Raw genomic sequence first — 27,857 nt, forward strand, 5'->3', positions numbered from 1 at the left:
ACCAATCCAGAGGGGCGAGGGAGGGGACTTGCCCTACCTGGCCCGCCCCCAGCTCACTTTCCCGGGAGTAGAAAAACTTGTATGACTTGGGAAAAGTTATAAAGAAAGTGGGGAGAGCGGGGAAGGGTAGGACACAGGTTTTGTAAAGTGACACTCCGCTCCGCACCGGAACTCCGACCTCACTCTCTTGACCTTTCGTCCACTTCGGGGCACCTGCCGTCCTTAGCCCCTCCCCTGGCTCTCATGCCCCCGGGGGCCCTCCTCCATCCATCCTCTGCGCTTCTACAGGAGGGTGTCTGAGAAGCCTCTCTTCGGGGCTTAGCACAGTGCCTGGGCATATGGTAGGCGCTTCATAAATGTAGATTGTTTCTTGTCTGTCTCTCTCTGACTCCCCTCCCCACTTTGTCTCTCATCTCTGGTCTGTCTAACTTCCCTGAAGTCCCAGCTAAAATCTCACCTTCTACAGTAAGCCTTTCCCAATGCTTCTTAATTCTGGTACCCTCTCTCTGTGGATTATTTTCCATTTGTTCTGTATATAGCTTGTTCATACATAGTTGTTTGCATATTGTCCCAAAACCACGTGATCCTTCTTCAGGACTCCTGTTTCTCACCCAGTACAATACAATCCCTTACCCAGGCCTGTCGATTTCATCTTTGCAATATCTATCCAGTGGCCCCCTTCTTTCCTCTGATATGGCCACCCCACTCCCTCAGTGCCGAACCTCATCCCCTGGAGCCTGGACTGTTGGAATAGCCTCCTGTTGGGTCTGCCTTTATCAAGTCTCTCCTCACTCCAATCCACCCTCTATTCAGCCACCAAAATGATTTTCCTAAAATGAATTCTGACCTGGCATCTCTCCTTGCCTCTCTCTCTCTCCCCACCTCCCACTCCCTATCAATAAGCTCCATTGTTTCCTTATCGCCTCTAGGAGCAAATACAGAATCCTCTGTCAGGCAAAGCCCTTCCTACTCTAGATCACTTCCACCTTTCCAATCTTCTTGCTCCTTATTCAGCACCATGTACGTTTTGATCCAGTGAAACTGACCCACCAACAAGACACTTGCCTCTATCAGCTCCAGACGTTTTCTCTATCTGTCATGCATGCCTGGAGTGCTCTCCTTCCCGATCTCTACCTCCTGATCTCCCAGGTTCCTTCAGGTCCTATCTAAAATCCCATTATCTACAGGCAGCTTTTCTCAGCTCCCCCTAGTGCCTTCCTTCTGTTAATTATTTCCTATCTATCCTGAGCTCGTTTGTACTTATTTGTTTCCTTGTTGTCTCTCCCCTTAGATTGTGCGCACCTTGAGGGCAGCAACTGTCTTTTGCTTTTCTTTGTATCCCTAGGGCTTAGCACAGTGCCTGGCACACAGCAGGTACCAAATAAACATTTACTGACTGTCTCTCTCCCTCTTATCTCTAGGTAGATGACACCTAAACTATATAGTCAATAATAATAATAGCCAGCATTTATGTGGCACTTTACATAGGTTTGCAAAGCACTTTAAATGTTATCTCATGAGATCAATACAAGTATTTATTAGGGGCCTACTATGTGTCAGGCACTGAGGATACAAGTACAAAAAATGAAACAGTCCTTACTTGAAATGAGCTTACATTTTAATGGGGGAAATAAATACATACAAAAATGTATAACATAGGTACAAATATAGATTTATATTTATATATATGTATGTGTGTAATTAAATACAGAATGACTATATGTAGCAGACTTTGTCTCGCCTGTATCTTTAAAGGAATAGAAGGACTCAATAAGGCAAAAGTAAGGGGGAATTCCTGCATTCTAGACATAGGAGACTGGACTAGCCAGTGCAAAGGCACTAAGAGCACAGATGAATAGCATTTATATTGTGTATTTTACCTGCACTGTATCTCTGCATTTGCCTCTCCTGGGTTATTGTAAAGGCTTATTAATTGATCTCTTGCTCCCAGGCTTTCCCTTTTTGCAATCCCTCTTCTACATAGCTACCAAATTGATATTCAAAAGCATGTCTCTAGTATTTATCTAAAATCAAGAGCAAGCATTATCTATGAAGGAGGTAAACTTAAAGCCTTCTCAGTAAGATCAGAGGTGAAGTAAGGATGCTCATTATCACTGTTATTCAGTAATGTACTAGAAATGCTAGGCATAGCAATAAGACAAGAAAAAAATTAAAGGATCAAAAATGGGTGATGAGGAAACAAAACTATCACTCTTTGCAGATGATATGATGGTATACTTAGAGAACCCTAGAGAAATCAACTGAAAAACCAATTGAAACAATTAACAGCTTTAGCAGAGTTGCAGTATATAAAATAAATCATCACCATTTCTATATAGTAATACCAACAAAACCCAGCAGCAAGAGATAGAAACAGAAAACATGGCTCTCACCAGGTTAACCAATTACTTACAAATCTCTACTGTTTCCCTGTGGCCTCTATGATAAAATACAAACACCTTCATTTTACATTTAAAGCCCTTTAAAATATATTCCCTGCCACCACCCTTCCAGCCTTATTGTATATCATTCCCCTCCCTGCCCCTCCTTTCTCTTGTAGTCACACTGGCTTGTTAGATAGTCTCCATATGTGACATTCCATCTCTTAGCTCTGTACCTTTGCGTAGTTGGTCATAGGATCAGAGCTTTGGGCTGAAGAGGTTAAATGAAACAGCTGCTAAGTGTCTGAGGCAGAATTTAAACTGAGGAGGTCTTGCCAACTCGAGGTCAAGGGCTATATCTCCTGTGCCAGCTAACCACCTAGCAGGCCCTCTTTAAACATATGTCATCCCAGTCACTGTCCTCCCCTCCTCCATGTCTAGAATATCTTCTCTTCAGCTTCTTAGGCTCCCTATTTCTTTCAGAATACAGCCCAATTGCCACTTCCTACTGGGAGGCTTTTCTGGTCCCCTGTTTATTAAAGCTCATTTCTTGAAATCACCTCATGTTATCTTGTGTGTACTTTTCATTTACTTATTTGTGTGTATGTTTTATTCCCCCAATATAGTGCAGACTTCTTGAGGAGTGGGACTGGATTTTTTTTGGCCTTTGTATCCCCAGGGTTAGCAAAGTGTCTCCTATGTAATAGGTATTTAGTAGATATTAGTGTAATACGTTAATCAACAAGTATTGCTTCTGGCTAAAATAAATAAATAAATGAAACAATCCTAACTCTCAAAGAGTATATATTCTAAATTACAACAAGGACGTAAGTATATACAGAATAAATAATAGAATAAAAAAAGTACTTACATACAAGGTAATTTGAGACAAAAGTTACTAGCAGTTGGAAATATCAGGGAAGGTTTCACGTGGAAAGTGGTACTTAAGCTGCATCTTGAAGGAAGAGAGGGACTCTACAAGGGGGAAGTGAGGAGTTATTCTAGGCATGGGGTATGGTTATTGCAAAGGCAATGATTTGGGATATGATGTGACATCTGGGACAGAGGTACAGAAATAAGGCCAGTTTAGCTGAATGGTGCACAAGAGAGGGAGTCATATTACAATGAGACTGAAAAGATAGGTTGGGGCCAGATTGTGAAGGGCTTTAAGACCTGAACAATAAAGTTTATATTTTCTTCTAATAGTATTTTTCCCCAGTTACATGTCAAGAAAATTTTTAGCATTCATTTTTACAAGATTATGAGTTCCAAATTTTTCTCCCTCTCTCCTTCCCCTCCCTTCTCTTCAACATGGTAGGCAGTTTGATACAGTTTATACGTATGCTGTCATGTAAAAAAATACTTTCATATTAGTCACAGTTGTGAAAGAAGAAACAAATAGAAAAAAAAACACAAGAAAGAGTAAAGTAAGTGAAAAAAAATATGCTTCCATATGCAGAGTCCACCAGTTCTTTATCTCAATAAAGGTAGCATTTTCCTTCCTGAATCCATAGTTGATCACACAATGTTGCTGAAACTGTATACAGTGTTTTTCTAGTTCTGCTCATTTCACTTTGCATCAGTTTGTATAAGTCTTTGCTGTTCTTCATTTCTTATTGCACAATAGCATTCCATTATATTCATATACCACAGCTTTTTCAGCCATTCCCAAATTGATGGGCATCCCCTCCATTTCCAACATTTTGCCACCACAAAAAGGGCTGCTATAAATATTTTTGCACGTGTAGGTCCTTTTCCCTTTTTTATTATCTCTCTGATACAGACCTAGTAGTAGTATTGCTGGATCAAAGGGTATGCACAATTTTATAGCCCTTTGGGCATAGTTCCAAATTGCTCTCCAGAATGGCTGGATCAGTTCACAACTCCAACAGTGCATCAGTGTCCCAGTTTTCTCACAATCCTCTCCAATATTTATCATTTCCTTTTTTGTCTTATTAGCCAATCTGATAGGTGTGAAGTAGTATCTCAGCGTTGTTTTAATTTGCATTTCTAATCAAAAGTGATTTAGAGCACTTCTTCATATGCCTATAGATAGCTTTGATTTCTTCATTTGGAAACTGCCTGTTCATATCCTTTGGCCATTTATCAGTTGGGGAATGGCTTGTATTTTTTTTTAAGATTAATTGAATTTTTTATTTGATTTCGCAAACAACATTTGTGTGTGTATGTGTGATTAATTTATTTATTTTTAATTTTTAGCATTCACTTCCCCAAGATTTTGAGTTCCAAATTTTCTCCCCATCTCTCCCCTCCCCCCACCCCAAGACAGTGTGCATTCTGAATACTCCTTCCTCTGATCTGTCCTCCCTTCTGTCACACCTCCCAGTTCTCTTATCTCCTTCCCCTTCTATTTTCCTATAGGGCGGGATAGATTTGTATACCCCATTGCCTGTATATCTTATTTCCCAGTTGCATGTAAATACAATTTTTAACATTTGTTTTTAAAACTTTGGGTTCCAAATTCTCTCCCTTCCTCCCTGCCTCCTAAGACAAGCAACTTGATACAGGTTATACGTGTGTAGTCATGCAAAATACTTCCATAATAGCCATGTTGTGAAAAACTATATTTCCCTTCATCCTATCCTACTCCCCATCTAATCTATTCTGTCCTTTGACCCTGTCCCTCCTCTAAAGTGTTTGCTTCTGATTACCCCCCCCATCTGCCCTCCCTTCTGTCATTCCTTCCCAATCCCTTTTCCCCCTATTTTTCTGTAGGGTAAGACAAATTTCCATAACCAATTGAATATGTATGTTATTCCCTCCTTAAGCCAAATCCTGTGAGAGTAAGATTCATTCATTCCCTCTCACCTCGCTGCTCTTCACCTGCACAGTAAAAGCTTTTTCGTGAGATAATTTACACCATGCTACCTCTCCCTTTCTCCTTCTCCCTGTACAATCCTCTCTCCTTAATTTTATTTTTTAGATCTCATTCCTTCATATTCAACTCGCCTTCTGTCCATATATATTCCCTGCTACTACACTAATACTGAGAAAGGTGTCATGAGTTACAAACATCATCTTTCCATGTAGGAATGTAAATAGTTCAACTTTAATAAGTCCCTTATGATTTCTCTTTCCTATTTACCTTTTCATGCTTCTCTTGAGTCTTGTATTTGAAAGTCAGATTTTCTATTCAGCTCTTGTCTTTTCATCAAGAATGCCTGAAAGTCTTCTGTTTCACTGAATGTCCATTTCCCCCCTGAAGGATTATACTCAGTTTTGCCAGGTAAGTAATTCTTGGTTGTAATCCTAGTTCCTTTGACCTCTGGAATATCATATTCTAAGCCCTCTGATCCCTTAATGTAGAAGCTGCTAAATCTTGTGTTATCCTGATTGTGTTTCCACAATACTTGAATTGTTTTTTTCTGATTGCTTGCAATATTTTCTCCTTGGCCACCACAAAAAGAGCTGCTATAAATATTCTTGTACATGTGGGTCCTTTTCCCATTTTTATGATCTCTTTAGGATATAGCCCTAGAAGTGCTATTGCTGGGTCAAAGGGTATGCATATTTTATAAGGAAGGTCACTTTAGCAGCAGTGTGGATAATAGTTTTTTAGAGAAAGATTTGAGAGACAGGGAGACCAGGTAAGAAGCCATTGCAATACCTGTTAGAATGGAGAAGGGGTCAGATATAAGAGATATTAAGGGGGTAGAAAATGGCAAGATTTGACAGCTGATTGGAAATATGAGGTAAAGGAGAGTGAGGAATTGGGGATAATAACAAAACTGCAAACCTGGGAGATCGATAGTACCTTTGACAGAATACTTTGGGAAAGAGTCATATTTAAGAAGAAAGATAATGAGTTGATCATCAGACATGTTGAATCCCAAAACTCAAGGGAGAGAGAGAGACCTGGGACTGGACATATAGATCTAGGAATTAGCTGCACAGAGATGATAATTAAACTCATGAGAACTAATGAGATTACATAGAGAAATAAGAGAATAGGGCCTGGGGCAGAGCCCTAGGATATACCCACAGTTGAGGGTGGAGAGTGATATGAATAATAAGCCAGCAGAGGTGGCCAAAGGAGTGGTCATACAAGTAGGAGGTGTACCAGAAAAAAAAAGTGTCACGAAAACCCAGCAAAGAGAGTATTCAGAGAGAGAGTAGTCAACAATGTCAAAGGCAGGTTCAGAATAGTGTTTCTTACAATATGGTCTAGGGACCCTAAGATCCTTTCAGGAGGGCTTTGAAGTCAAATGTTTTCAAAGGGCATCATACCTATTTTCATAATAATACCAAGACATTTTAATTTTAAATGTGGTAAATATCAATAGATATAACTGACACGCAATAGTAATAATACTGATAGCTAACATTTACACAGCACTTAACTATATGCCAGGCACTATACTGAACTTTTTAATTATCTCATTTGATCCTTACAACAATCCTGGGTAGTAGGTGCTGTTATTATCCCAGTTGTATAGATCAAGAAACTGAGGCAAACAGAGGTTAGCCTACTTAACTACGGTCGTACAGCTAGTAAGTGTCTGAGCTAGTAAGCTCTAGACGGATGAGGAATGAGAAAAGACCCATTAGATCTGGTCATTCAGAGACAGTTGGTAACTCTGGAGATGGTAGTTGCAGTTGAGTAATGAGTTTTGCAAAAGCTTGAGGAATGAGAGGAAATAAAGTAGTATCAGCTTTTTCAAGGAGTTTGGCTGAAAAAGAGAGGAGAGATAGAGGATAACAGGCTGAGGGGGATGGTAGGTTATAGTAAAGGCTTTTTTTAAGGACTGAGAAAATTTGGAAGTATTTAAAAGACCTCTAAGGAAACAATCAGTAGATAGAGGCTGAAGGTAAAAAAGAGAACATGAAATCAGCAAGAGGATGATTGAAGTTACATTTAGCAGAAAGGAGGGGATGTGATCAAGGGTCGATGCAGGGGCTTTGACCTTTTCATCGTTGTCCGAGACTGGGGGAAGAGATTATGATCAATGTCTAGGGATGTTAAGATGAAGACAAAGGGAAGAAGACGGTTCATCAGTTTTCATATTTAAGATTCTTCATACATTTCTTTCAGTTAATTATTTATTTCATTTTTTAAAAAATTCAGTTTCTAATGCTCTCCCTTCCTCCAGTCTGAGAAGGCAAGCAATATAATACCCATTATATATGTAAGGTCATGGAAAACATTTGTTGTTCAGTCCTGTCTAATTCTTAATGACCCCGTGGACCATGCGTAGCACTAATACTGGCCATGGGGTTTTCTTGGCAGAAATTCTGGAGTAGCTTGCCATTTCCATCTCCAGTGGATTAAAGCAAACAGAGGTTAAGTGACTTGTTCAGGTTCACACAGCTAGGAAGTGTCTGGGCAGGATTTGAACTCAGATCTTCTTGACTCCAAGACTAGCACTCTGTCCACTAAGCCACCTAGCTGTCCCTGTAAAATATATTTTCATATTAACCATGTTGAAAAAAAAAAGGCAAGAAAAATAAAGTGAAACAAAAATTTGCTTCAATCTGCATTTAGAATTCATTAGTTCTTTCTCTAGAGATGGGTGGTATTGTCATTAAGAATCCTTTGGAATTGTCATAGATCATTGTATTTATCAGAGTAACTAAGTCTTTCACAGCTGGTCATCATTACAATATTGCTATTACTATGCACAGTATTGGCTTGGTTCTGCTCATTTAACTTGGCATCAGTTCACATATGTCTTCCCAAGTTTTTCTGAAACCATCCCCTTCATTGTTTCTTACAATACAATAGTATACCATCACAATCATACCCCACAGCTGTTTAGCTATTCCTCAATCGATGGGCATCCCCTCAATTTCCTGTTCTTTGCCACCACAAAAGAAGCTACTTTAGATATTTTTTAGGATACAGACCTAGTAGCAGTATTGCTGGGTCAAAGGGTATATACATGGTTTTATAGCCCTTTGGGCATAGTTCCAAATTGTTCTTTAGAATGGTTGGACCTATTCATAACTGTATCATCAGTGCATGAGTGTACCTACTTTCCCACATCCCCTCCAAAATTTGTACTTTTCCTTTTCATTCGCGTTAGCCAATCTGATAGGTATGAAGTAGTATTTCAGAGTTGTTTTAATCTGCATTTCTCTATTAGTGATGTAGAGCATTTTTTCATATGACTATTAATAGTATTGATTTCTTCTGAAAACTGCCTGTTCATGTCGTTTGATCATTTATCAATTGAGGGATGGCTCATATTTTTTATAAATTTGGATCAGTTCCCTGTATATTTGAGAAATAAGGGCTCTGTCAGAGAAACTTGCAAAAAAACTCCCCCCCTCCCCATGTCCTGCTTTCCTTCCAATTTTGGCAGCATTGGTTTTGTACAAAGTCTTTTTAATTTAATGTAATCAAAATTACCCATTTTACTTCCTATCATCCTCTGTCTCTCATTTGGTCATAAATTCATCCATTATCCATGAATCTGACAGGTAAATTTTTCCAGGCTCCCCTAATTTGCTTATATCAACTTTTATGTCTAAATCATGTACTTATTTTGAGCTTATCTTGATATATGGTGTGAGATATTGATCTATGCCTAGTTTCTGCCAGACTACTTTCCAGTTTTCCTAGCAGTTTTTGTTGAATAGGGAGTTCTTGCCCCAAAGCTTGGATCTCTCGGTTTGTCAAACACTTTATTACTGTGGTTATTAACTTTTATATATTGTGTACCGGGATCTATTCCACTGATTCACTACTTTATTTCTTAACCAATACCAGATTGTTTTCATGACTACTACTTTGTAATATAGTTTGAGATCTATTACGGTTAGGCTGCCTTCATTCACTTTTTAAAAAATTGATTTCCTTTGATGTTCTTGACCTTTTTTTATTCTTTCAGATTAACTTCGTTATTTTTTTCTAGTTGTCTAAAATAATTCTTTGGTAGTTTGATTGGTATGCCAGTGAATAAGTAAATTAATTTAGGAAGTATTGCCATTTTTATTATATTGGCTCAGCCTACCCATGAGCAATAAATCTTTCTTCAGTTATATATATCTGGCTTTCTTTTTGTGAAGTGTTTTTTAGGGGCAACTAGGTGGCACAGTGGATAGAGAGCACCGGCCCTGAAGTCAGGAGGACCTGAATTCAAATCCAGCCTCAGACCAAACACTTGACACTTACTAGCTGTGCAAGTCACTTAACCCCAATTGTCTAAAAAAAAATGTTTTTTAATTGTGTTCATATAGTTTCTGGATATGTCTTGGCAGGTAAACTCTCAAATATTTTGTATTGTCTGCAGTTATTTTAAATGGAATATTTCTTTCTATCTCTTTCTGCTGGGTTTTATTGGCAGTATATAGAAATGCTAATGATTTCTCTGGGTTCGTTTTATATCCTGCAACTTTGCTAAAGTTGTTAATTGTTTTTGCATAGTTTTTTAGTTGATTGTCTAGAGTTCTTTAAGTATACAATCATATTATATTCAAAGTGATTTGTTTAGTTTTCTCATTGCCTATTCTTATTCCTTCAAATTCTTTTTCTTGTTTTATTGCTATAGCTAGCATTTCTAGTACAATACTGAATAATAGTGGTAGTAATAAGCACCCTTGCTTCATCCCTGATCTTATTGAGAAGGCTTCAAGTTTATCTCTGTTACAAATAATGCTTGCTCTTAGTTTTAGATAGGTACTAGTTATCATTGTAAGAAAAGCTCTATTTAGTCCTATTCTTTCTAGTGTTTTTAATAGAAATAGTATTATATTTTCTCAAAAGCTTTTTCTGCATCTATTGATAAAAATATAATGATTTTGTAGTTTTTGTTATTGATATGCTCAGTTCCGCTGATAGTCTTCCTAATACTGGACCAGCCCTGCATTCCTGGTATAAATCCTACTTGGTCATAGTGTATGATCTTTATGATATAGTACTGTAATCTCCTTGTTAGTGTTTTATTTACAATTTTTGCATCAGTTTTCTTTGAGAAATTGGTCTGTAGTTTTCTTTTTCTGTTGTTTGCTATCAAAATCAAATTTCTGTTATAGGAGAAATTTTATAAGATGTCTTCTTTACCTTTTTTTCCCAAAATGGTTTATATAGTATTGGAATTAATTATTCTTTAAATGTTCAGTAGAATTCTCTTGTAAATCCATCTGGTCGTAAGATTTTTTTCTTAGGTAAATCATTAATGGTTTGTTTGATTTCGTTTTCTAAGAGAGGGTTATTTAAATATTCTCTTGTCTTTTCTGTTAATGGGAGCAATTTATATTTTTGTAGATATTCATCCATTTCACTTTGTCAATTTATTGGCATATAATTGGGCAAGATGGGTCCTAATAAGTGCTTTAATTTTATCTTTACAAGTGGTACATTTACACTTTTCTTTTTTGATACGGGCAATTTTGTTTTATTCTTTCTTTTTTCATAAAAATAAATAATGATTTTTAATTTAATTTTTATTTTATTGGTTTGTTAATAAAACTAGCTCCTATTTTATTAATTCAGTGGGGTTTTTTAGCTTTAAATTTTATTTAATCTTTCCTTTGATTTTCAGAATTTCTATTTTGGTGTTTAATTGGGAATTTAGTTGCATACCCAATTCATTGATCTCTTTCTTTCTTTTATTGATGATATTTAACATTTATAAATAAATATATTATATTAATTAATTATATTATGTATAATTTATAATACATTATATTAATTAATATATTATGTATAATTTATAATATATTATATTAATTAATATATTATAAATAAATGATATAATCATTTAGAGAGATAAATTTTACCCTAAGTACTACTTTAGCTGCATCCCACAAACTTTGATATGTTGTCTTATTTTTATCGTTATCTTAAATGAAATTATTGATTATTTCTCTGATTTATTCAGAGACCCCAGTCAAGTATGCCTGGCCAGAAACCCAAAGTGCTTCATTGAGGAGGCCGGGGATTGAAGGAGTAAGGAAAGCTGGCATCACATGAACATCAGTTTCATCTGAATGAGAAAGGCATGTGATTAGGGTCAAGGGGAAGAGATGAAGGTCGGTGGAACAGAAGCAAGTCAGTAAGTTTTTTTTTTAAAGGCAGTTGGGGTTAAGTGACTTGTCCAGGGTCACACAGCTAGTAAGTGTCAAGTGTTTGGCCTGAGTCCGGATTTGAACTCAGGTCCTCCTCACTTCAGGACCAGTGCTTTATCCACTGCGCCATCTAGCTGCCCCAGAGTCACTAAGATTAAGCATACTCCTGCTACTTTCTTTTATGTAAAGAAGGTAGAGGGTGTTGGTAAGGAAAAGACAAAGTATGACAAAATGGAATGGAGGAAAAACACATCATTAACAGTTGTGACCATGAAGGTGAATAGGATGAACTCATCTGTAAAACAGAAAAGGATACTAAAGAGATTAGAAACCAGTATATTTTTATAAGATACTTGAAACAAAGATTCATACAGTCATGGGGCTAAGGCAGAATTTATTATGCTTCACCAAAGCTTTAAAAAAAAAAGGATGGCAATTATGATTTCAGACAAAACAGCAGATTAATGGGGTAACTGTTATTCTTAAAAGGTACTATGGGGCAGCTAGGTGGCGCAGTGGATAGAGCTCCAGCCTTGGAGTCAGGAGGACCTGAGTTTAAATCTGGTCTCAGACACATGACACTTACTAGCTGTGTGACTCTGGGCAAGTCACTTAACCCACATTGCCTCACCAAAAAAAAAAAAGGTATTATAGACAGTGAATTATTATCAGTAATGAAATAGCATCTAAATACTTGAAAAGTATTTCAATTTAAAGGGAGAAACAGATGCTAAAACATCATAGTTGGAGACTTCGTGTGCCTCTTTCAGACTTAGACAAATTTAACAAAAAACAAATAAGAAAGATTTAGAAGATTTAGAAGATATAGTAAATTATTTCAGGTGTTGTGGTACCTTTGCAAAAACTGATTATGCATTAGCCCATTCGTTCTTAAAGTATAATTTAGTAACACCTTAGATTCCCTAAGACCCACAGAAAGTCAAAACTATTTTCAAAATAATATCAAATTTTGATTTCTAATACTGTAAAAATTGATAGATATACCCACATAAGCAAAAGCTCTTTGGAGGGATCTGCAGTAATTTTTAAGATTTATAAAGAGGTTCTAAAACCAAAAGGTTTGAGAACCATTGTATGGATTGGGCTATAAAAGTTTCTAAGAGAAAATCCTTTACTGTCAACCACGATGAAATAAAAATTATATTCAATAAGGGATCTTTTAAGGAAGGATTAAAAATTAATTGGAGACTAACTTAATCCCAAAGGATTCATGAGTAACAGGATAAATCAGAGAAGTAATAAAATCAAAGAAAAGGACAATGAGACAGTATAACAAAACTTTTGGGATAGAGCCCAAATAGTCCTTCAGGGAAATTTTATATTGCAAAACAAAAAAAGGAGAAAGAACAGCTCAGTCAATAGGGTATGATACTAAAAAGAAAAGACAGAAAACCAGCCAAATAAAACCCAATTAAACACCAGAATAGAGATTCTAAAATCAAAGAGATTTAACAAAATTAAAAACAAATAAATTTTAAATTGACGAAATAAGAAGCTGACTTATTTTTTTAATTATATATTTTCTATAAATTATTAGCTAGTCAGTTTTCATTAGCTAACCTTTTTTTTCTCATTAAGAGCAGTGAAAATCAAATAGCCAGTATGAAAGATGAATAAAGAGAAATCACAGCAAATAAAAGAGAGAAGGAAATTATTAGAAACTACTTTGCCCAGTTATATGCTAACAGATTTGACAATTTAAAGAGACTATAAAATATTAAATACTCAAATTAGCAGAACAAGGAATAAAGAATTTAAATAACTCAAACTTAGAAAAATTAAAATTGAACAAGTGATAAATTCACTCCCCAAGGGGGAAAAAACCAAGACTACATGGATTTATAAGAGAATTTTATTAAACATTTAAAGAATTTCTTCTAATATGATAACTTGGATGAAATAGGAAAAGGAAGATTGTACTAAATTCCTTCTATGAGATATATGTGGCCTTTGTACCTGAACCAGGGAAAGAAAAATTATGGAAAGAAATTATGAAGCAGTATGTGCTAATAAACATAGATGTGAAACTTTTTAAATGAAATATTAGCATAGAGGCTATAGAAAACATAAAAAAGGATGGTACATTATGACTAGGTAGTATTTCTAGAAAGCAAGAGTGCAATATTAGGAAAACTATAAGCATAATAGATCATCTTAATAAAACAATCAAAATCATATGATTATGTCAATTGATGCAAAAAAAATTTAATATATTCAACATTTATCTCAAGTATGGGACTAAGCAGGTCTTTTCTGAATTTGACAAATAGTAGCTAGCTAAGATTGAGTTTGTGTAGTGTAGATAACTAGAGATCTTTCCAGTAAGATCAGGAGTAAAGCAAATATGTCCATTTACATTTATTTAATATAGGCCCACACCACCTGCAGCCCACATACTGCTTGAGGCACGCCAAAGGATTCTGGGTGGCTGGCGAAAAATGTAGAGGAAAATATCCGCTGTGCATAGAGGAAATCCTTTGGCGTGCTGCAAGCAGGCCACAGGTTGTACGGGCCTGATTTAATATATTCTTAGCAAATCTAGCTATAGCAATAAGATTAAAAAAAAGAAAATGAGGGAATAAACATTATAGGACAATAGGAGAAACAAGAAGGGAAAAGAAATTCACTTTTCATAGGGTAATATAATGGTTTGCAAACATAGGTTCTCAAAGTGGGTGATAATGTCTCCCGGGAGGTGCTGGAAGGATGGGGGGGCGGTGCAGTAATAGTCTCAGGTTCAATTGGGAGGCTTTTAATAAAAACAAAGGTTAACCTAACCTAACCCCAGGGGGGCATTGAATAATTTTTCTTTTTTTAAAGGGGGCAGTAGGCCAAATAAGTTTGGAAACCTTTGGTTTACATGGAAAACCAGAGAGTCAATTAAAAATTAATTAAAACAACTTCAGCAAAGTAGCAAGATATTTTTTTTTAAACATCCTGCATAGATTTTCAGTCATTCTGTATGTCATTAACAAAACTCGACAATGAGAGATGTTGAGAAATTCTATTCAAAATGACTACAGAATGTGTAATATTTAGCAGTCTACCAATGCACACAGGAATTGTGTGAATGCAACTTTAAAACTTTACAAAATGTCACAATATAAATCTGCAAGTCACAGAAAATGAGGCAATAAATTTCCAGACATGATTAGTTTATTAGCAAAGCTTAGAATTGCCAATAAATAGGATCCAAGGCTCCTCAGTAACCAAGGACCCTGCCTGATAGTCAAGGGAGTTCTTTTATAGTAAGGTGATACAATCTGTTTTTAGTAATGTGGGCATTATCAGGTTATGATTGACTAGAACCAGAAAATAGGGGATTTTCACAGCCTAGAGCATGTGCATTTTACACAACTTGGGGATTTTTACACAGTTTGGAATATCTGGTATCAGTACTTCATAAGATACATTAGACCTTTATCATAAGTAAGTTTCTCTAAAAAGTGGGTAGTGGATGACTTACAAAAGTAAAATAGGGAACTAAAATTGCAAGCCTAAAGACTTTAAAGTCACATAATGAGGGAGAATAGTAACTATAATTAAACTTGATTAAGTGTTAATAAAAAAGAGAATAGCATATTAAATTTTAATGTCGTGAGAAATATAGACATGTAAGTGGAGAGAGAATTTTGATAAAATACATCTATTCCTATTAAAAACACCAGAGAGCACAGGAATAAATGGCACTTACCTTAAGATAGTAAGTAATATTTATCTAAAGTCATCAACAAGCATTGTCTATAATGGGGATAAGCTAGACATCTTCTCAGTACAATCAGGGGTGAAGCAAGGATGCCCATTATCACCACTGTTATTCAGTATTGTACTAGAAATGCTAGCTATAGCAGTAAGAGAAGAAAAAAAATGGAAGGAAGTAGAATAACAATGAGGAAATAAAACTTTCACTCATTGTAGATAATATCATGGTATACTTAAAGAATCAACTAAAAAACTAGTTGAAATAATTAACGACTTAATAAAGTTATAGAGTACAAAATAAAACCACATAAATCATCAGCATTTCTATATATTACCAACAAAGTCCAGTAGCAAGAGATAGAAAGAGAAATTCAATTTAAAATAACTATAGATAATATGAAATAACTTGGGAGTCTACCAGCTAAGACAAATCCAGGAACTATATGAGCACAATTACGAAACACTTTCTACACAAATAAAGTCAGCTCTAAACAGCTGGGAAAATATCAATTACTCATAGGTAAGCTGAACTCATGTAATAAAAATGACAATTCTGCCTAAATTAACCTATTTATCTGTCAGATCTATGGATAAGGGAAGAATTTAGGACCAAACAATAGAGAGACAGCATTACAAAATATGAAATAGATAATTTTGATAATATAAAATTTTAAAGTTTTTGCCCAAAATAAGCAATGCAACCAAAAGGAGAAGGAAAGCAGAAAACTGGGGAAAGTATATTGCAGCAGGTATCTCTAGTAAAGGCCTCATTTCCCAAATATATAGAAAACTGAGTCAAATTTATAAGAATACAAGTCAAGTCATTCTGCAGTTGATAAATGATCAAAGGCTATAAACAGGCAGTTTTCAGACAAAGAAATCAAAACTACCTATGATCATATGACAGAATGCCCTAAATCAGTATTGATTAAAGAAATGCAAATTAAAACAACTCTGAGGTACTACCTGATACCTATCAGATTGGCTAATATGACAAAAAGGGAAAATGATAAATGATGGAAGGGATGTGGAAAAAGTGGGACACTAATGCAGTATTGGTGAAGTTGTGAACTGAACCAGCCATTCTGAAGAGCAATTTGGAACTATGTGCAAAGGGCTATAAAACTGCAGACCTTTTGATCCAGCAATACTACTACTGGGTCTATATCCCAAAGAGGTCCAGAAAAAAAAAAAGGACCTACTTGTAAAAAAATATTTATAGCAGCTCTTTTTGTGGTGGCTAAGAATTGGAAATCTAGGGGATGCCCCTAGATAGCAATTCCCCAATTGCTAAACAAGCGGTAGTACATGATTGTGATGGAATATTATTGTGCTATAAGAAATGACAAGCAGGGTGATTTTAGAAAAACCTGAAAAGACTTACATGAACTGATGCAAAGTAAAGTGAGCAGAACCAGGAAAATATTGTTCACAATAACAGCAATATTGTATCATGAAGAACTGTGAATAACATAGCTAGTCTCAGCAATACAGTGATCAAAGACAATCCCAAAAGACTCACAATGATACGTAGTATCTGCCTTCAGAGGAAGAACTGATATTGTCTGAATACAAACTGCAGCAAACTAGTTTTCTTTCTTCCTTCCTTCCTTCCTTTCTTTTGTGGTTGTTCAAGTCTTCCTGTACAAAATGAATAATGTGGAAATGTTTTGCATAATTGCACATATTTAACCTATGACAGATTCCTTACGATCTCAGAGGTGGGGAGGGAGAGAGGAAAGGAGGGATAGAATTTGGAACTCAAAACTTTTTTATGCTAAAAATTGTTTTAGCATGTAATTGGAAAAAATAAAATATTATTTAAAAAAATGATACATTTTTGGACATTGTTAATAAGGGAGATTTGCTTTGCTTAACTATGTCTTTGTTATGTAGGTTTTATTCCTATTTTGTTCAATTGGGGAGTGAGTGGAAGGGGAGAAAATAAATATGTAAATTTAAAAATAACAATTATATTAAAAATAAAGGTTAAGCAGTTGAACCTCTCTGAGCCTCAGTGGCCTCATTTGTAAAGTGAAGGATTAGACTAAATGATCTCTAAGGTCCCTTTTAGCTTCATGATCTTGGTAAGCTGCTTATCTCTATTCTCTTAGATATGGGTAAACCTCAACTGACTGCATCTGTGGCCTTTGTTTCAGGTTTTGATTCAGCTCCATTATGTCTTCCCCAAAAATTGCTTCACTGTCTTGGGGTCAAATGAAGGTACAAGATTGTAGCACAGTCTATAAGGACTGCAAAGTGTGGCCAGGGGGTAGTCGGTCCTGGGACTGGAGAGAAACAGGAACTGAGGTAATCATTTGATCTTTGGTTTCTATTACTCCCTAATTAACCATACCTTTAATATCTTGCGCCCTAGGAGCACCTCAACTTGTTCCTCATCCATCTGTTCATTTATTCACTCCATATTTATTCAGTACCTTACTTTGTAATAAATATAATCACATCATATTTCATGACTGCAACTAGCAACAACAACAATAACTAGCATTTATGTAAAATCCAGTGCTTTTTTCCTGACCACAAATATGATTGTACTCCCCATGTGAGTGAACAAGGCAAGTAGAGAAATAAGTTTTATCTTTTTAGTTGTCATTGTCATATGAGCTGAGTGGAGAAATTTGATGTGATTAAAAAGAAGTGGAGACTGCTTGTAAAAAGGTTCCAGCACTTTACCTTAGAAATAGCTCCAGTTCTTTAGTAAGTGCTAATAGCATCGAATTTTTTGACGGGGGAGCATTGGGCCAGTATTGGCAGTTTTTTAGTTAAGAGGTCTATCCAGATTTATGGAAATTTCTTTCCTCTCGTTCTTTTGACAAACATTTATCGAGTACCTGCTGTGGGAAGAGCTTGTACTTGATGCTAGAGAAGCTGTAAAGTTTACATAATACAGGTCTCCTGACCTCCTGTAGCTTGTAGTCGAGTAGGGAGATAAAAGACACAATATTACATTGTAAGTATTCATTAGACAGGTATTAAAAAAAAGAGCCTTTTGAGATCCAAGAAAGAAGGTGGTGACCTGGTTTCTGGGGGTGTATTGTGATCAGGGAAGGTTTCATGAAAGAGGTGGCATTGGAGATGGACTTTAAAGTAGGAAAGGTCAGTACAGGCATAGGAGCAGCATGAATAAAGGCACTGAGGGGTGAAAGGAGAGAAGGGGCAGGTTTAGAGAATGCCTGAGAAGGGCAGTGAGGGGAGGGGATGGAAAGGAGTGTTCTTGCTGCAGAGAGAGATGGGCTTTTGGTGCCCTTCATTAGGGTTCTGAATGTAATTTCCCTTAGAAACAACACCCCAATCAGGTAACTGGGTAGTCAGAGAGACTATTTTTGCCTCCCCATCAATCAATCGATTAGTCAGTATTTGTTAAACACTTGCTGTGTGCCAGGCACAGTGCTAAGCTCTGGAGATACAAAAAGAGGCAAAAGATAGTCCCTGCCCTCAAGAAGCTCACAATCTAATGAGAGCCTCAAAACCTGGTCTCACAAATAGGTGAATTATTGCTCTATCTTATCCCATCCGGAGAGACCTTATTTTGGTGTTCATGCCAGAGCTCTTGCATCAATTCCTAGAAATCTGGATTTTCCTCTGAAATGTAACTGAAACTTGGGTTTGATCCTTTTCTGTAGTCTGTCTGTCTGTCTGTCTGTCTGTCTGTCTGTCTCTCTCTCTCTCTCTCTCACACACACACACACACACACACACACACACACACACACACACACACACACAATTAACATCTACTGATGATCCTTTAAATACCTAGGCCTTCAAATTCATTTGTCTTCAACCCCCAAGACCTCCATCTTCAGTCTGCTTCAGTGACACATAGGGTGGTACCACCTCAGACCTCAACCTCATCTGAAGTTGTTCCACCTTCAAGACCCAGTATTCTGAAATTCCATTCTCTGGTCATTCTCCTGACCTCCTATAGCTTCACTCCTGAACCTGCTCTCTACTCTCATTGTGATATCCAGTGTCCCAATCAATCCCTCACTGTTCTCACAGTCCATTAGTCCAGTTCTGGCTTTTAATCAGACTGAATTGTTAGACAGCTCATGATCTCATCCTGCCCTCTCCTGTCTGAATCAGTCATGCCTGGAACACATTCCCTTCAAATCCTTCCTTTCCTTCAAGGCCGTACTCTGCTGCCACCACCTCCACGAACCTTTTCTTGATCCTACAGCCAAAAATGACCTCTCCCTTCCCGTGTTTTCTTGGATCTCTTCTTTGTCTCTGTCTACCTGATACTTATTTGTATACATGCTGTTTCACCTGTAGTAAACTGTAAGGTTTTTGAGGGCAGGGGCTATGTCATTTTCCATCTTTATATTCCCAGCATTCCTGTAGGAGTTTAATAAATGTTGTTGCATTATTTTTACTCTATTTCCCTATAACTTCTGAGTAAAAGGATGGCCAAGAGAAGATCCTCATCTCTGTCTTCCTTCTGTATGGGTAGTGTGTAGTGTTTTCCCATCATCATATGACTTTTGTTTCTCCTTGCATTGATCTTTCCCCAAATTTTCTCCAAAATGCTGTTTCCCTCTGGTTCTCAGAGTTCTTCACATGAGTCTATTTCCTTAATCTAAAAACAATGCTGCTCCACTGTCCCTGTTGTCTATTCTATCTCTTCTGAATAAGACATACCCTTTCAGTTATTTTCCAGTCACAGATCCCATCCTACCAAGTCTCAGGTTGTTTTGTTTTGGTTTTTACCCTGTATTTATTAAGCTGAATAATTGCTGCAGAATCCTACAACTGTTTCTACTTAGTTTTCTAAGCCAGTTCTTTTCTTCAGGAATAGTATAATGGGGGAGATATTGTGAAACTATATTGTTTTCTTCATGGATCAGGGGAAGAGAGAATTACTGATGAAAAACAGTAGGGAAAATGAAATGGAAAACTAATGTCCCTGTAGCTCTCAGTAAGGTGGGAAAATGGGACAACTAGTCTGGGACTGAGAAGTGTCTCTCAGTGTTTATACCAGTTTAGGTCCCTTACATCCCAAAGCGCAGTGAGCCACTGCTTACAACTAGGACTAGTCCCTGTTCCTGCTGCCCACAAGAGGAGGGGCAGAAAAGAACGAGTTCCAGAATCTTGTTCCTAAATTCATTTTTACCATATAAGAGACTGGATGTTCAGAAATTGTGTGATCCTGTAACTATTCTGCTATCCAGTAATCCAGAAATAGTAGAATCTGGGTTAAAAGAATCCTAAGAGGTCATCTCTTCTAACCTCCTGATACATGAATCTCCTTCTTAGTATTTCCAACAAAAATTCATCCTGCCTCTGCTTCCTTATAATGATAGGGAATGCCCTCTTCCTCAGGACATTCCATCTCCCACCAAAGCAGCCGCTTCCACTGTCGGCCAGTTCTGATGGCTCACTAAATTTCAGAGTTGGAAGGGACTTCATTGGAAGACCCACTGTAACCCTAAATTCTTCCTTATATTGAATTGAAATCTGCTTCCCTGTTGGAGGCTGTCTTCAGTCGTCCTGATCTTTATCTTGCCACTGGATCCAGATGGCTCTGGAGGAGAAAGTGAGACTGGTGACTTTGCACAGCCTTTCCTCACTTAAATCCAATTCACTTGCAAGTCATGGCATCACCTTCCAGATGTCATGGTCTTCTTCAAGAACGAAGGACAAAAAACAACAACAAGCTTCCATATTATTTCCTTTCATTGGTCCTAGACCTGTCCCTTGGGGCTGCACAGAATGAGTTTAATCCCTCCTCTCATGATAGCCCTTCAGATGCTTGAAGAGATTGATCAGGTCCCCACTTAGTCTTCTTTTCTACAGAAGAGGAAAGGAAAAAAGACAACACCTTTGAAACTGAGAAATGAAATTGCTTCTTTGTTCTGAGACAGATTGTCTCTTGCAGGCAAGCAAGTCCTCTTCAGCATTGCAATTAGTTCTAATTATAGTCATATATCCCCTGCCTTCTGTACCTTTAAATCTTTTTTTCTAACGTGATTTTTTCATTCAGATACATACTAATGGCTTGGGTTTTTTTGTTTATAGAACAGATGAGAGTAAGTGACTCTGTGAACCCAGCGGGGGAGAGAGAGAGATCAATTGATTTTGTCTAAGTGTGCATAGTAGTATAGGCTTTCACACTGTCATCAGGGACTTCAGAAACTGCAGGACAACATGATTTTGAAAAGAACCTGAAAAACCCCAAACTCCTGGGGAGCCTAAGCATCCATTAGGGCTCCTGAAGCCCCTTTACTGAGGATATACCCTCCTGAGGACTTGAGCCATCCAGCAAACTTGAAACCTTTCATCAAAAGCAAAAGCTGCAGGCCTTTTAAATAAGCAAAGAACAGAATCATAAAAAGCCTTTGGTCCCATCTAGGCCACTGATGAGGTGACTGACATACAGTCTCCCTGCTCTATTTGTAGCTTTTAAGGGTTCTAATCCTACTTTTCCCTGGACCTCAGCCTTCCTGAACCCTGGCCTTCTGACCTGATCTCTCAGATCTGACCCACATGGCCTATACTTCATCACCTCTTGTTCTTCACCTACCAATTAAGTATCTCTCCATCCTAGCAAAAAAAGAACATGACACTGGGACCAGTGTTTTACTTATGAACAGGACAGCTTCTTATCTGTTCAGAGTCATAGAATCCTAGAATATTAAAAGTAGAAGGGACATTATACATAATATCAGCAAACCGCTTCATTTTACATAAGAGGAAACTGAGGCCTAAGGAGGTAAAGTATAAGCCAAAGGGAATGTCAGAGTCCCAAAACTCTAATCCAGGTATAGCCAAGAGAACATAAGAGTATTCAAACAATCAACAAGCATTAATTAAATATTTTTATTAATTAAAATTTTGAATTAATCTATTAAATATCTACTCAGTGCCCATTCTGTGCTTGGCACTGGGGATATGAAGAAAAAAATTCAAAAGATGCTATTAAAGAGGAAGTTTTTGCCAACCTTATGAGACAGTATCATTGCTGCCCAAAGCCTGAATTATCTTCACTCCAGAGGTTAGGCAGCTTATAGTATGCCTAAGCATACAAGATGTCTCCAGGAATACATGAAATGCAGAGCAACACAGACACATAGGAAAAACAATCCAGAAACAACAGAGCCATACTCTGCCCTCTCCTCTTCTCTCCTCTCCTGTCCTTTTCTCTTCTCTCTCCATCAGCCAAACCCTCTACTTCTACCTGCTTTTGCCTCAGAAATGAAAAAATGTTAATGCAGTCTTCAAGTCTCCTCCCCACAGCTTCTAATCAATATCCATCATTATAGTGACCAAATTTTAAATACTCCCATGACGGTATGACTTACTATAGGAAGCAAACCTGATGGATCTTTTGTCTGCAACTCTCCAGAGATCTACCAGGTGTTCACTAGCAGGGTGAGAGTTGGACTATTCAACCTAGAAAAGGGGGGTGGGGCAGTGAGGGTGGAAGAATGATGATAAACTTGGGTGAAGAAGATAGTGTCAATTCAGAAAGGTGAATGGGGCTAAAGTAACATTCCTTTAGATCAGGGCTTCTTAAACTTTTTCCACTCATGACCCCTTTTTACCAGAGAAATTTTTACATGACCCTGGGTATATAGGTATATAAAATAGGTGTACAAATCAAACATTTACTGATAATAAATCATAAAGAAATTTATTTTAAAACAATTCTTTGGTATACATATAATTTTACCATTAAAGACAAAAGCAAATTTGCATACTTGCTTATATTTTACATAAACAATTAAATCTTGGCAGAATATTTAATACTGCAGAACACAGAGCATCTTCAACATTTTTCAGAGTTGACTGACATTTTGATTTTATAATTATCAATGCTGAGAACACCACTTTGCATAAATACATGGTACAAAATGGCAGAAGTATGTTTAAGGTCATTTCAGAAATTGTTGGAAATTCTGTCCTAATCCCAAGCCAAAATCCATTTAACAATTTTGTATGTACAGTGAAAACACTGCAATTGACAAGATACACTAGTCTCGAATCTGAGCCAGCGTATTTCTGGCAGCATTTGTTGGCGTTGCGTGGTGTGACAGCACGCGCAGCGCAAAGTGTGCATGCTGTGTGTTCAGAACCAAGACTGCAGTGAAGTTACGTGATGCAGCACAGGCAAGCACTGCCAGAAACACCTTGAATTCATTACGTGTTTGATTCTGAATTAATTTTTGGTTGTTGTGCAGTCAGAAACCTTTCACTGTTGCCTAATTTTTCACAACCCCCACATTCATTTATACAACCCCTATATGGGGTCTCAACCTACAGTTTAAGAAGCACTGCTTTAGATGATATGTGAGAGTTGTAGTTTAGAAAATAAAATTGGTTTTATTGGTAAAGTAAAGAAAGCCAGGAAGAGGTAAAGTATGAATGGTAGGAAATCACAATCTGAAACTCTCCCCGCTCCCTTCAACCCCATATGGTGTGCCCACATTAAAGATACCCTTAGGGGCAGGTAGGTGGCACAGTGGATAGAGCACCAGCCCTGACGTCAGGAGCACCTGAGTTCAAATCTGGCCTCAGACCAAACACTTGACACTTACTAGCTGTGTGACCCTGGGCAAGTCACTTAACCCCAGTTGCCAAAAAGAAAAAAGGAAAAGGATACCCTTAGACAAGCTAGTGAAGACATTCTTCCACACCTTTTTCCTCAGTGTTCAAGTGTCCCTCACTCAACGGTCACTGCAGAAAAACATTCAGGTTTGCCTTTCCTAAGTAAGGAGGGAGGGAAGAAAACAGGCATTTATATAGAGCCTACTTTGTATCATGCTAAGCACTTTTTGCAAATATTATCTCATTTGATCCTCAAAATAAAATAACCCTGTGAGGTAAGTGTTATTATCTCCATTTTGCAGTTGAGGAAACTGAGGTAAACAGCAGTTAGGTAACTTGCCCAGAGTTATACAGTAAGTATTTAAGGTCATATTTGAACTCAAGTATTCCTGGCTCCAGGCCCAGCCCTCTATCCACTGTACCACCTGACTGCCTCTAAGTAATACTCTAGGCTCTGAAATTTTCTCTCCTACCTTCTTGATCAAATTTTTTTTTAATTTTTAGGTAGTTGGGGTTAAGTGACTTGCCCAGGGTCACACAGCTAGTAAGTGTTAAGTGTTTGGTCTGAGGCTGCATTTGAACTCAGGACCTCCTGACTTCAGGGCTATTGTATCCAAATTCTTATTCCCATGTGAAGATTAAAGAAACTTGGGAAATCTTATATGAACTGTTTCAAAGTGATATAAGCAGAACTGAGAGAATAATAAATATATGCAATAACAATATAATAAAGGAAAATAACACTAAAAGATATCAGAAAACAGATTAATGCATTGACCAATCTTGCCTCCAGAGGATCATACTTTTCTCTTCTAAATAGAGAAGTGATAGACTATGTTGGAGAAAAAAATTTTTAATACTAGTACTGTAACATTTGGATAACATTTATAGGAATCTTGAATGAGGAAAAGATCCCTTTTTTAAAAATATGCAATATGGATTAATATTTCCAAAATTTGTTGAGTAACCAAGTCACCATCCCATTCACCCCAAAACTACTCACCTCGTTCCTGGAGTTAAGGGACCTCCTTCGTTCCATAGATATCTTAATTTTTTCTCAATAGAGAAGGGTGAGTTCTATCACTCATTACTTCAGATGGGTAAAGACACAATGAGAGAAGTAGACTAGGGATATTCTTTTTTATTACCCTTAAGCCTTTTCCCTAAGAAAAGAATTTCTTTCCTCAACCTATCACTCATTTTTCCAAGGGTCTTTTCCTAACATCTTGGAAGGGGTTTTTTAGAGAAAAATGTTATTTCTTAATATTTTCAGTTTTACTAAAAAGGAGGATTTTTAATATCTTTTTGCAAACAAAATGCGGACTGAAGAATGTACTCTCAGGCATGATAAATGTGCTGGTTTCTTTTGATTAATTATACTTCTTTGTTACAAGCAAGGATTCTTTTGGAGCAGGGGGCTTGGGTATTGGCAAGTGACCAAAATTTTTTAAAAATCTGCATCAGTAAAATATTTTTAAAATTCTTATTCCCTCACCACCCTAATTTAGGCTTTCATCACCTTCACCTGAACTATGTCAGTAGCCTTACTGATTCCAACTTCTCCAGTCTGTCCTCTACTCAGCTGTCAAAACAGGCTTCCCATCGTGTAGGAGGGGTAGCTTCTTGTTCAGTCGCTTCAGTTATGTCAGACTCTTTGTGACCCCATTTGGGGTTTTCTTGGTAAAGACACTGGAGTAGTTTGCCATTTCCTTCTCCAGCTCATTTTCATAGATGAGGGAACTGAAGCAAATAGAGGAAATGACTTGTCTAGGGTCACATAACTAATAAGTGTCTGAGGCTGGATTTGAACTCAGGTCTTCCTGACTTTAGGCTTAGAACTGTGTACACTGTGCCACCTAGCTGCCCAGGAGAGACCTGTTCTTATAGTCAGGAATACATAAATTCATGTCTTGCCTCTGATGGATGCTGGTTGAGTGACCTCATAGTGCCTCAGGCAACTTTCAGACTAGAAATCACAGAATTAGGGCCAGTCTCTTTGTAGAGAGAATTTCTAGCCATGCCAGTGAAATCGCAGATTAAGTTCCCACCTTCTTACCCCCTCTCTCTAATGCTTGAGTAACCAACGGTTTCTCACCTTCCTAAGAGTCCTTGGTGCCTTCCTGTTTTCTCTATAATAAAAATACATACTGCTCAGTGGGGTACATAAAATCTTAGACAGCCCAGCTCCAGGGTTCCTTTCCAGACTTATTTCACATTTCTCACCTTTACACACTATTCCAGATTAAGTGACCCACTTGCTGTTCCCCTAAGTTGATACTGCATCTCTTGCCTCTCTGCTTTTTTACTGGCTGTCCCCTGTGATTATAACACTCCCTCAGTCAATAAGCATTTATTAAGTGCCAAATGCTATGCTAAGTTCAGGGGATACAAAAAGAGGCAAAAGGCAGCCCTTGCCCTTAAGGAACTTAAAATGGGAGAAACAACATGCAAATAAATACTTATAAACAAACTATGTACAGAATAAATAGAAAGTAATCAACAGAAGGAAGGCACATGGAATTAAGAGGGTTGGGGAAAGCTTCCTGTAGAAAGTAGGATTTTAATGGGGACTTAAAGGAAGCCAGGGAGGTCTGTGGTTGGAGTGAAGGAGGTAGAGTATTCCAGGCATGGGGAACAGCCAGAGAAAATGCCTTCAGGTGAGAGATGGAGTGTGGTTTTTGGGGAAACAGCCAGATGGCTTCCCAACTAACACCTTTTAAAATCCTTAACTTTATTCGAAGACTCAACTTACAAGCTACTTCGTCCAGAAAGTCTTTCCTGATCCCCTAGTTGTTCATACTTTATCCCTTATCCAACGATCTTGCATTTGTTCATCTATTTACCTGTAATGTGACCCAACAGAATGTAAGGTCCTTGTAGTAAGGAACTGGTTTTGTTTTTCTTTATCCCTAATACAGTGTCTTGTACATAGTAGGCACCTGATGCTTGTTGAATTTAAGGGACTCAGTGTCCTGATCTTAGCTTGCTGTATTAGAAGGATATGTTATATTTTTTAAAAATTCACACTCAGATATTTTATTCACATATTTAAAACTTGGAGTTCATTGCTTTTGTACCAATGAATATATTTCTAGTGGTAAAATTTCAGATACTGGGGATTAGGGAGGGGGAAGTGGAACCTTCTCAGTATCCAGCAAATCAGACTTCACAGGCATGAGGTCAGTCCTCTCTGATCACTTTGCATCATCTCTTCCTCAGTTAAGGCTTATGTTTCTAGACTCAACAACACTATCTACATGACATTTTGTCTCTGTCAATCCAGGGAGTACTAAACCAGAGGCGCTCAGACTTGGGAGAGATTCCAGAGATGATCTAATTCAGCCCGCCGTCTCCCACACAGCCTTCCTTTACAGCATAGCATCCCTGATGGATGGAGAGAAAGGCCAAAGTGGCCACACACACACACACACACACACACACACACACACACTCTCACACGCTCTCTCTCTCTCCCCCCCCTCTTTTTCTCTCCATCCATCCACCTGTCCATCCATCTCTTGGCCCAGTGCCTTTGTACTGGCTCCATCCCTTCCCCCAAATGTGTTTTCTCCTTCTACCCCATAGCGTCCTCTCTTTTGCCTTCTCCATGGAATCTTTCCTGATCCTCTCAAACTCTTTTGTATTTGGCTGCTTTGTATTTGGTCTCCTTACATTGTTTCCAGTACATGCTTTTCCTTGTTTTCTCCCCCACAGAATATAAGTGCCTTTCAAGTAAGGATTGTTTCATTTATTGTATTCGTATCCCCAGTAGCTAGCACATAGTAGAAGCTTGTTAGATGCTTGTTGATTGAAGTGGACATCCAGCCTCTGCTTGAACACTTTCAGCAAGAAGTTTACTTCTTTCTAAGGCAGCTTGTTCCTTTGTTGGATGGTTCTGATTGTCAGGAAGCTCTTTCAGAAAGATAAAAGTAGTCTCCCCTTCACTTACAAAGACAGGTCTCAGTTCTGCACTCTGTAGTCACGTAGAATGAATCTAACCCCCCTTCTGTCATGACACATTTTCAGATATTTGAAGATAGTAACTCAGGTGCGCCAGCCATACTGTTGTTGTGGATGAGATGGAGAAATACAGACTAGACACAATAATACAATTATTCAGAATTTGTTGGATAAAACTTGCTTTTTGTCCAGATC

At 37.6% G+C, this 27,857-nt stretch overlaps 2 protein-coding genes across 5 annotated transcripts in view; one reads left to right on the top strand and one right to left on the bottom strand.

Moving 5' to 3' along the window:
* Positions 1–2,635, bottom strand: part of RSF1 (remodeling and spacing factor 1) — a 129,099-nt gene extending 126,464 nt beyond the window's left edge. Inside the window, exon 1 of the mRNA XM_020989501.2 lies at positions 2,618–2,635. Coding sequence (XP_020845160.2) covers positions 2,618–2,635 — 18 coding nt within the window. The remainder of the gene's footprint in view (positions 1–2,617) is intronic.
* Positions 1–27,857, top strand: part of AAMDC (adipogenesis associated Mth938 domain containing) — a 37,731-nt gene that overhangs the window by 783 nt on the left and 9,091 nt on the right. For 2 of the 4 annotated variants that reach the window (XM_020989506.1, XM_020989503.2), the window contains exon 2: positions 17,294–17,444. In XM_020989506.1, the coding sequence (XP_020845165.1) occupies positions 17,313–17,444 (132 nt within the window). In that variant the 5' untranslated portion in view covers positions 17,294–17,312. Of the gene's footprint in view, positions 1–241; positions 342–11,224; positions 11,399–17,293; positions 17,445–27,857 lie in introns of those variants that run through there. The other 2 variants (XM_020989504.2, XM_020989507.2) reach the window with 2 other exon arrangements.

This window comes from Phascolarctos cinereus, unplaced genomic scaffold, assembly GCF_003287225.1.
Source record: "Phascolarctos cinereus isolate Bilbo 61053 unplaced genomic scaffold, phaCin_HiC Scaffold_726;HRSCAF=1367, whole genome shotgun sequence".
NCBI classification, from domain to species: Eukaryota; Metazoa; Chordata; class Mammalia; order Diprotodontia; family Phascolarctidae; genus Phascolarctos; species Phascolarctos cinereus.